At 35.4% G+C, this 10996-nt stretch overlaps 1 protein-coding gene across 8 annotated transcripts; it reads left to right on the top strand.

The window, feature by feature from the left end:
• Nucleotides 1-4599: 4599 nt before the first annotated feature.
• Nucleotides 4600-10669, top strand: LOC133863730 (E3 ubiquitin-protein ligase At1g63170). Of its 8 annotated transcripts, XM_062299801.1 has the most exons (7): nt 4601-4745; nt 5448-5550; nt 5676-6234; nt 6385-6551; nt 9006-9131; nt 9221-9512; nt 10076-10669. In XM_062299801.1, exons 3-7 carry the CDS (start codon nt 5881-5883, stop codon nt 10262-10264), a joined length of 1128 nt encoding a protein of 375 aa, XP_062155785.1. In that variant the 5' UTR covers nt 4601-4745; nt 5448-5550; nt 5676-5880; the 3' UTR covers nt 10265-10669. The 8 variants fall into 8 exon arrangements, 7 of the variants coding, with proteins under 7 accessions (XP_062155785.1, XP_062155782.1, XP_062155779.1 ...); XR_009899428.1 differs by having other exon boundaries at nt 4600-4745; nt 5676-6551; nt 9221-9611; nt 10076-10211; XM_062299798.1 differs by having other exon boundaries at nt 5692-6551.
• The last annotated feature ends 327 nt before the right edge of the window (nt 10670-10996 follow it).

The following is a 10996-nucleotide window of genomic DNA, read 5'->3' as shown; positions in this document are numbered from 1 at the left end:
AAACGGATGCTCTCTGTGGCTCGCGTCCGCTGAGCCATTTGAACCTTTATAGGACTTTGAGTTTTTGAGCTAGGCGTCCGGACTCTAGCATTTGGGCGTCCGAGCTGGTTGTAGGAAAAACCAACTTTCTGAGCCGTAAAGTTTTCAAAAATATCTCATTCGACAGGAAATTGCCTTCTTAGGGATATTCTGTTAAGATACTTCCTTGTTCAGCTCTTTCCATATTGGAATTAATATTCTGCAATAATTCTTCTGGAATTACGGTGTCCCTGTTATGGAAGTCCCTGATATGGAATCATTTTTTTAACCAAAATGTAGCCAATTAAAATAAACCAACAGTGTGTGTGTGTGTGTGTGTGTGTGTGTGTGTGTGTGTGTGTGTGTTTTAAACATTATGTCGCCAAGAGCACTATGCTATGTTTCGGTGTTTAAACATGAATCATAGTTTTATGTATATTTGTATATTGTTCTTGATTAAACTTGTAACCCTCATGAGTAATCACAACTGCTTCGAAATCCTTATAAAGTATTTTGACCTAAAGGTTTATGTTTAAACATTATGTCACCAAGGCTTTAAGCTTGTTTCGGTGTTTATACATAAAGCTTAGCGTCAAAAACTTATAAGTAATCATCTTTTAAAATTCATGACTCAAGATGATAAATAAATGGATATAAAAAGTGATGGATCCAAAACAACATAATATTTGGAAAGAGAACTGATAATGTGTTATCTTCTTTGTATATATATGTATTTATTACAAAAGATGAGCTAAGAAACTACACTGAAGAGAGTAAGTATGGAAGTACTTACTGAGAGACGATTCTATGTTTCATTATTAAAATGATTAATATTATATTTGTTTATTACTTGGATAAATGTTAATGAAATGCATACTATGTCCAAATAATAAAATAGCTGAAAAAATAGCAATCAACAAAAGCTGGTTATAAGTAGTAGCGAGGAATGGCTAATTCGTGGACAAAAAGGTATCCAAAATATCTAATATATAACTAAAGTTGTGATCAATAGGATTCTAGTAAAAAGAGGTAAACATCAAAGTGGGAGGTTTAAAGGGCGCTAATCGGGTTGAAAAGCAACGTAAGAACAAGAGGTTTGAAGTAAAATGATCATAAAATATAAACTAATTGGTCACTTTGATGCATATCACACAATCATTATATTTGCTATCTTTATAAACTGTTTCTAAATCTATTGGTATCTTATGCTATGAAAATGGATGACTCATTTGCTTGTGTCTATGTAAATATGATGACATCATATTTTCATAGTTATTGATGCAAATCGGGAAGGTGAAGGCATGGATCCTTTTGCCAGTTTTGATAGTTTTTAGTACCATTTACGGACTATTATGTACTAGCCTTAAAATAGCTAATTGTATCTATTTTGTCTTTACTTACACGTAGTATGCAAATATTTAGAATGATATTGAGTCTGCACTATTATGCAGAGAGAGTACAGGAACTTATATGTTAGTGAAATAATTCGTACCAAGACTGTTTGGGGCCGAAGCCCAAGGACCAGCCATGCCAGGTCATCTCGGTCACGAGCCACCTCGGGACCAGGGGACCTCGGTCATGAATCATCACTAGGGTTGGGTCGTCCTGATCACAAGCCACCTAGGGGGTCAAGCACCTCAGGCATGAACCACCTCGGGTTTCGAAATATTCAATCAAACAAAAAACATCTCGGCGTTTTATGGCTCAAGATGGATCATTCTGGACTTTCCGGGATTACCCACGATCCATAAATATCTCGGGACCCCAGAGAACTCCAAGTGATCCCGAATATTTCGCCCCCAGATGCACATAAAGGACGATACCATGAAACCCCGACATTCCGCATGTCGTAGCCCACGTTTCCCCTAACTGTAAACCCCTGGGAATTCAGGACGTGCGGAACCCTAATCCCACGTTGCCACTAACTATAAATCCCGGGGAATTAAAGACATGCAGGGTATTTCAACCACCACTAGAACCTCTATAAATAGGAGATCTTCACAGGTAAAAAGGACGGCCATTTTTTCTTACTGATTAAATTACACAAAAGTATTCTCCTTCAAATCCAATGCTAACTTAGGCATCGGAGTGGGATTGTCGGTATCCCCCAACACAGTGTTTATTTTTCAGATTTCAAGAGAATAAAAGGCTCAGGCAAATCATCTAGTGACACGTCAACAATCGGAAAGCTGTACCAACAGTATAAAATAAATAAAAATAATAATAATAATAATTGCAGAGAGTATAGGAAACAATTTTCTGAGAGAGAAATAGGAAGATAAAGAAACAAGGCAGCTTTTTTTAAAAAAAAAAATCAACAAAGACTGACGTGAATAGTGAAACAGTCTACCCATTACATAACACGCCTCTTTAAGTTTATTAATTTTTTAATGCCACATCAAATTTCATGTTAATTAGTAAGACTCTCTTTATAAAAGTTTAAATACTTGTAGCATTTCTTATTTAGTATCACATTTTTAACCTCGGAAATTGCACCCTCAAAACACAAGAGATGAGTAGAAGGAATCTGATATGGGTGGTATATCAGTTACAGGAGGCCTGATTGGCAGGGGACGTTTTACCATCCCCTGCCCGCCTCTTTTTGATAAAAAAATATTTTTTTTTTAATTAAAACAGCCGGTTGGGGGACGGTAAAACGTCCCCCAACAAGCATTTCCCCAGTTACAGTCTTACAAATTCAGGCGGAGCATCTACCTTCAATATGGTAAACCACTACTAATTAATCCATAATATTACCTACAAAATAGAAATAGCATTTCTCTTCCTCAAATGTGTAACTGATAGTCTGATAGTCCAGCTTCTTTCTTTTCAAGGATTTCAGCTACCTTAATTAGTGTACCTTTTTTTTTTTTTCTTTTTTTTTTCTTTTTTTTTGTAGTTCTTAATTAGTGTACTTAGGTTGTGGAAGCCTTGACGTTTTCTGATGCTATAATTAAATTGGTTAAACTTGTCTAGTTGCAAGTGTCCAAAGGACAGTTTGACACCAAATTAAACAATCATCTCTTGCATAGTTATTCAATATTGAATGATTACACAACTCGTTTAATATAATATATTAATTTTTATGACATTTTGTTCCTAAACGAAATCTAATGCCACTTTGCCCTAATATAATATATTTATTCGCTCAATGTCAGATGTTATTCAAGCTTTTCTTGGAGTTGTGGTGATTCTTAATCAGCGTTTGTGATCACCAATTCGAATGTTATTAAACTCATAATTAAGTGAACATACTAATTTATTAGAAAAAAAAAATTAAAAAAAGAAAAAGAAAAAAGGTGAACATACTAACTTCCCAATCCACCCACCATATGCTGGTAGCAAAAGCAAACAATTGTTTTCATGATGCTGATCTACCACCTATTGGTAATGCTTTCATGAACCTCAAAAAAATAATATATATTATGCCAAACTTTGTAGGTTCTTCAACATCCTCAATCAAGAGTTGATCCACATTAAAAGCACCTTGCTTAAATTAAATTTGTGATTTTGTGGCTGTACTGGGCTCTCGAAGGACCGGAGACATTCCAATGCCGAAATCAGTCAAACCCCTCAATAAGAGAGAGTAAAGCTAATTAAAATGGGATAAAAGTATAATATATGTGGATGTGGTAGTGCGGCTAGTGCCCAAGGGTCAGCAAGTGTGATAGCATGGAAGAGTGAGAGAGTTTTCTTAAAGTTATTGCCTGGTTAATGGAGAGGTCTCTCCCTCTATATATAGGTTGGTGTTCCCGCTCTATCTTGCTTAGGGCTCCAAGGGCTTTCAATTGGCCTTCTTGTTGAGGGAATATAGGGTCGATTTTTGGATAGATTCTAATGAGGGAGGTTGTTATCTGACTTGGTGGGAGACATGATCGACTGCAATGTGTCCCATTGAAACGAAGGTGACCTCACAAATTTGTAAAAAGGAATTGTTATGCTAAGATTGTATACATAATTTAAGTGAAACTTAATTATAACATGAAAATATATTTTTGTCAAATTCATTCCCTCCTTCCTTAAGACCATGGATTCACCACATGCCCAAATATTTTAATTTTTTGAAACAAAACAAAAATAAAAATGAAAATGAAAAAAAAAAAAAAAATACCTATTTGCTTTCGGAAGCAAAATCAAAATAAGAAGAAACTAACCTTTGATTATGCACCAAAATGTTTTTTTTTTTTTCAAAATAAAAGGCAAATTTAATTAGTTTTGATGCACTAAAACAACTCTCGAATGCAAAAATCTATACCTCCAAAAGTTCAAAACAGAAATATGGTTGAGAGAATTTCTCCTGAAATATTTTTGTGGAATTATCAAATGTTATACTTTCTTCATTAAGTTCTAAAGTTCTACTCTATAGCGGAAAGAAATAAATTTTAAAAAATGAAAAGAAAATATTACCGAATCATAGTCGTTGGATCAAACAGAAAAGTACAAAAGTTGGATCTTTTTGAAAAATCTGACGGTCCAAATGCGTCTCGGCAATGTTCTTCCTAACTGAGAGAATCCTAACCGTCGAATGAAACACTGCCAGAGAGACCCCACCATTTTGATATCAGCCTCTAGAAGGAACGGTCCAATTTACCCCTTAGTCACTGGCACAGCTCATATGTGATTTCAACGTCTCTCTCTACCCCAGAAAAGAGTTTTGCGGAAGCAATGGAGCACAACGATGACGCTATATTTTATCGGCGAAATCAAAGTTTCTAACAGAAAAGAAAGTGAGCTTTGAAGCCTTACCTGATAGTCTCTTTTATCTGTCCCTCTGAATTCCGCTACTTATTTGAATCTGGTACCGATTTTGTATTGCTATCGTCGATGGTTTAGGGTTTTATATTTTTGTAATTTATGATCATTTCATTTTTACTGTAGACAATTATTAGAGGGTTTTAACTTTCTTTTTTTTTCTTTTTCTTTTTTTGTGTGGATTTGGTTGGTGTGGGATAGTCAGTGTTTGGGATGATAATTTAGTTCAATCTGTTACGTATTATATATAAATGGAAATTTTGATTTGTGGGTTTTGTTTCTGAGCTTGATATTTGTCTTAGATGCTGTAAATTTGGCTTTATCTTGAATTTTCAGTTAGTGGGTCTCTATGCTCTGGGGCTGTTGTGTGCTGGTCTGTAGGTTAAAATGTGATGCATTTGTACGGTTCATAATTACCCTTTTTCAAGTTCTGCAACATTAGTTTCATTTTACGACAGTAGTTTTGCCTTTGTCATGGATTTGGTTTTGATTTTTACTTATTATTGAAAAATAAAAATGAAAACTAAGAACTAGGTGTAATGTTTTTTTCCCAGTCAAATTTTCTTTTCTTTTTTTCACCTGCCTGCTTTTAACTATTCATAAAACCTTGCTATCATTGGCCATATATCTTCGTATCATTGATTGTTTAAGAGTTAATACTTTTCTTTTTCTCATAGTGATGTTCACAAAGGTATTCAGAAAGTAATTATAAATCTCAACAACGTCACATGACTCATGTAACCTCTCTTTTGTCTGAGTATGCCGTTGATCAGCTTTTTGGTAAGCTGTTATTGCACATCTTATTAATTATGGGATATTATTTCTTGAAATAATGTATCTGGTGTTGAAATTGGGCTCTGTAACATTTTAAGTAAAGATATTTATTCTAGTTCTGATTGTGGCAGCTTGCATTTGAATTAGGATGAAAGTTGAATGATTTTGTGGTGCCAAGTGTTGCGGGGATCTTGTTGCAAGCCATTCAGCATATTAGACAAGTTATATATTTCTTAACTAAGAGAATTCGGGTGGAAAAAAAAGGTCCCAAAAGTCAGAATGCTCGTTATTGCGAATCTATGCTTTCTTGCCTTCTAAGCTGGTAGGCTGACTTAGATGGATGATCCCTCTCTGGAAACAAATAGCAGCGCTCAAACTGACCAATACCCTTTGCTAATGGAGCACATGGGAAGCCATAATGATCATGAGCACATAATTGACATATCTAGAAATGGTGATGCCTCATCAAGCTCTTCTCATGATGATCAGCCACCTAGGATGGATTCAACTCAACATGAAGATAGGCCATCAAGCGGCACAAGACCCCCAACTTATCAAACTTCTTTGTCTTCATCAAATAGATTAAACTCTAGAACTTCATCATTCAGGAGAAGAGGTGATGGCTATGGTCGTCGCCGTAGGAGCCCATTGAATTCTGGGCTTTGGATCTCTGTTGAGCTAGTTGTCACTGTGAGTCAAATTATAGCATCTGTTGTTGTTTTGTCATTGTCAAGAAATGAAAAGCCTAAAACCCCATTGTTTGAATGGGTCGTGGGTTATGCATCTGGCTGTGTTGCAACACTTCCTATTCTTTACTGGCGTTATCGTAACCGCAACCAGGGTACCGAGCAAGATTCTCCTCAATCACGTCAAGGCTCTTCACAAAGCAATACTCCTGAACCTACATCTTATACTGCTATCTCTGCCACTCAATCTTTAGACGAGGAAAATATTCAGACCTCAGAAAATTTCTCAAGGAACAATCAACTTGGAACCTTAAGTGCACGGTATCATCGCCTTTATTTTGTTCATTTAGTTTTTAAGTCTCTCGTTATGCATTTTGTTTTTCAAATAGATGCGCATGGTTCCTATTTATCACATGTTGTTTAGTTTGCATTATGAAATATTGGCAACACTTAGGTTTTGTTATAGTCATACTGATGCTGCTGCCCTGGTGCATACTTAGCAAATCAAGAGTATAGTTACGTTTGAGTTATTTGTCTGAAAATTTATGGTTCTCTTAAGTTTGATCTTATATCCTCAAAAAACGTGGTTCTCATACTCCTTTTCCTTGAATAGTTGTTCCTTGTCAATATTGTTTTGGCAGTGGCTACAATGGTTTAGTTCGATGAACATGAAACTTTTGGACAATTAATGAGGCTTAACATATTGAGTCATTGATTGATTTTGACGTTTAATTTTTTTTTTTTAGATGAGTGTGACTTGATTAATATCAAAAGATATGCACAGTGCTCTCTTTCTTTTAAGCTGGCGTGTTATATTGATACTTAGGACTTATTTTGGTGGCTGAAGAGTATATTAAACAAAATTGCTTTTATGCTGAGTTTGCCAAAGTTTTCTACCTGTTATTAACGAGGCAATTGGATTAATTTTTTTTTTCTTCCTATTGTTTGTCTAAGATCAGTACTAGAAAATGAGCAAACATCAAGCATGGGTATACAACACTAATGTTAGCAGCGGTAGTATGGTGGTTGCAGTGGCAGCAACTGTGACATTTTGCTGTTAGAGGTGGTAACTGCAGTGATGTACTGGTGGTGAGGTAGCATCTCTGTTTGCATGAAATTGGTGGTTGGTGGTGGTGCCAAAGTGAAAATTAGATGGAGGTAGCAGTGGTGGTGATCACAATATTTGCAGTATGCTTGCATTAGATCAAAATCCACATCCTATAGTAAATACTACAGAATGGTTGATAGACTAGCATAATTAGAATTTCTTTTGAATTGGTTAGTACGTTTATGAAGAAATATAAGTTACAATTTGGAGCAATACTAATAGATAAAAGAAAGCTGGATCCAGTTTCAACAAGTTTCTAGTGACCTATTGGAGTATATTCGGTCCATTTTATGTTTTGGTAGCATTTTAAATGAGTATTCATGTATGACATGAATTTGTTTATGTTTTTTATTGACAATCGATTGGATTTACTTGGAATGAGTTTTAAAAGAAGTGTTGGATTTTGTTTTACATTCTGAGTGTAATGAAAATAAATTTTTCCAAAATGCGTTATTTTGTGGCATTCAAAAATGATCATAATTCTTCTCTTTTTCCGTAGTACTAGTTTCTTAAATATAACAAATAAGGGTAAGTTCTTGCTTTGGGCTTGTAATCTTTTAGAAGAGGAGAATACACAAATTTAAGTGCTTCTGAAAGGCAGATACAAATTTAAGTGCTTCTGAAAGGCAGCCTTATTTGCCCTCATGCTTTTTAGATATATATAGGACAAACTTTACTTATAACCCCTGATCTTTCATCACTTTTGCAATTAAGCACTCAAACTTTAAAAATTGTCAATTTAGAAAATCCATCTTTCAATTTTTTTTCAATTTCAACCTTTAGTTAGAATTTTCCGTTAAATCTTGTTAAAATGTCCAAAATACCCCTCCCTTTTTTAGGAAAAAGAAAAAGAAAAAAGAAAAAATTGCAAGGATTTAGGTGTTTGTTAGGATTTAACAGAATTTGCAAAAATACTTAGTCTTTCAAAATTTTATAAAGAAAATATATATTGAAAATTTTGATAGGATTTAACGGAAAATTCTAACGGATGGTTCAAATTAAAAAAAAAAAAAAAATTGAAAGATGGATACCCTAAATTGACATTTTTTAAAGTTTGAGTACTTAATTGCAAAAGTGATGAAAGATCAGGGGTTATAAGTGAAGTTTTTTCAGAAATATATAATACAAAAGGATAAAAGTAAAAAACTTATGTTATTCATGCAATATCACTTCGAAGAAGCTATTTTCTGCTGTATTGTGATGGCCAAAGTAGATTTGTGATTTTTGTGAATGATCATTGGCTCTATTATGATTTAACAAACCAGACAACATTTATAATTTATTCAATCTTGTCGAAATTTCGCCCCCTTTTTTTAACCCTTCATTCTTCTTGGATTATACTGGCAAAGTTGACTTTTGTCAGTATGGATGTTGATGCGGATGCAAAAATTAAAATCAGTAGCACTCTTCTAATGTGTTGAGACAGTGTCAATATTAATTTATAAGCCAACTAGTTTGAAGAGCAAAGTTCGAAATTAATGGAGTTTATTATGATGTGTACTACCCAGTAGACACTAATCCAAACTTAATGGCTCCCCGTTTGTTACTTCTATTTATAAAAGAGTTGGAGCTGTGTCTTTCCCTCCCCCCATCCCCCAAAAAGTTCAACTTTTTAGATGGTCAATAGATGGTGGGGCTAACTGAAGGATTTGGTTGCTGATTCGCAGACTCAATGGATTAGTGGACCATTTCAAGATGGCCTTGGATTGCTTCTTTGCGGTCTGGTTTGTTGTAGGCAATGTCTGGATATTTGGAGGTCACTCTTCGCCCTCTGATGCACCCAAGTTGTATAGGTACTGGTTAAGGACATGCTAGTTATTTATTTTTTCTGGGCTCTTTCCTTAGTTGAGCTATATCTAACTGTTTGTTCGCATGCCTGCAGGTTATGTATAGTATTTCTTTCCTTCAGCTGTATTGGATATGCCATGCCTTTCATACTATGTGCAACGATATGTTGCTGCTTGCCTTGCATAATCTCTATTTTGGGCTCTCGTGAGGATCTTTCTCAGACTAGAGGAGCTACCCCAGAATCTATAAATGCTCTGCCGACATACAAGTTCAAGTTGAAGAAAAATGGGAATGTTGAGGATCAGGAAATCAACTCAGGTGTGAATGAAGGTGGGGTATTGGCTGCAGGAACAGAAAAGGAACGTGCCATATCAGGAGAAGATGCGGTGAGTTTGATATTAGGTTATTGAGGCATCTGAACTCGTGTTCTTGAAATTCAGCTACCGACTAACTGAATTTGGATTAAAAGCAGCTTCCACAATCAGGTTGGGCAAAACTCATGAAGATTGAGTTTGAGCTCATTTTTGCACAGCTACTGAATCTGAATATCAGTTTGCCTGTCATTAGCATAAGTTTGTGAATTAATATTAGTTGCCTACCCTTTTTTCTGAGCTCATCAGTTACTTGCTTAGACATATTAGTTCCTGAATTTCCTTGTCATTTCTCTAACGTATCTCTGAGTTCCTATTCAAATGGAACAATGCCATAAGTCGATTTTTTATTTTTTTTTCTAAGGGCCATAAGTCGATGTTTATTTTATAGTTCACAAGGTTTATCTAGAGCAAGGGGCCGCTAGAAAGGTACATGATGGGTTGCGTAATTGCTATGTTTGTCAGGTGGTTATGGGACTTCAAAATTTAGCCTGCCTATAACCAATAATTTATCCTAATGTATCCATTGTGCTTTGTTTTTTCTAATTAATTCGTGTCTTTTTCTCTATCTCTCGCAGGTTTGTTGTATATGCTTGGCAAAATATGCAGACGATGAAGAGCTGAGGGAGCTGCCCTGCTTTCATGTCTTTCACATGGAGTGTGTTGACAAATGGTTAAAGATCAATGCTTTATGTCCACTTTGTAAAAGTGTGATTGGCGAGTGCAGTGCCACCTCATTGTCAGCGAGAGACTCCAGCCAGCACTAGAGTGAAGAGGACAGGAAATCGGCAGCAGAAGGCAACTGACATAGGGGCTCTGGTTTTTAAGCCCTCAAGTGTCAAACCCCAATTGTTGGTGCAAGCTTGAAGCGGGGTCTCATGGCATGCCAAATTCCATGCACAACAACAAATTCCATTGTTTTGTGCAGAATAATACATTTGTGATTTATAGCTGTCTGAGACCTTTGGTCTAGAGAGGTGGTTTGGCCCTAGCATCAGATAAGGCATACACACTACTGTTCAAGTTTATCTTCCAGCCATATCTATGAGAAACGGAGTTTTGTAAAAAAATTGACAAAAGTTTTTTCAATTCTTGGTTGAAGAATGTGTTTTATAAGTATACTTACATGTGTACATTATAACTAAATCACAATGGGGTGTGTTTTTTCCTGAGCACAATCCTTATGGATCTTACCTTTGAGGGGCTTGGCTCCTCCACATGCTTTCGTAAGGTAATTAAATGCACAAATGATAGGGGAAAATACACTTTACTAAATCATCACAATATTTTTGGGTTCTCTCATGGCTGACGTTCTAACTGAAATGCTAAAACTAACCATTTCATTTCTAAGCTTGCTTCTATATGTATATATCATAAGTAAATAAAAGTACACTAGCAAACGATCTTGCACCATTAGATAATTATGAAATGATTTATCAAGAGTGATTATGGAGTCAAAAGATGATAGTATTTTGAGGGATTAATTAAATTATGCAAAA

Source organism: Alnus glutinosa, chromosome 3 (genome assembly GCF_958979055.1).
Source record: "Alnus glutinosa chromosome 3, dhAlnGlut1.1, whole genome shotgun sequence".
Taxonomy (NCBI): Eukaryota; Viridiplantae; Streptophyta; class Magnoliopsida; order Fagales; family Betulaceae; genus Alnus; species Alnus glutinosa.
This window is presented reverse-complemented; position numbering and strand designations above follow the sequence as displayed.

Bases quoted from the DNA above. Each gene is read 5' to 3' on its own strand.
- LOC133863730 (XM_062299798.1), top strand. From the start codon at position 5,881: ATGGATGATCCCTCTCTGGAAACAAATAGCAGCGCTCAAACTGACCAA. The intron at 9,132-9,220 runs GTACTGGTTAAG...GCATGCCTGCAG, and splicing joins GATGCACCCAAGTTGTATAG to GTTATGTATAGTATTTCTTT. The intron at 9,513-10,075 runs GTGAGTTTGATA...TATCTCTCGCAG, and splicing joins CCATATCAGGAGAAGATGCG to GTTTGTTGTATATGCTTGGC.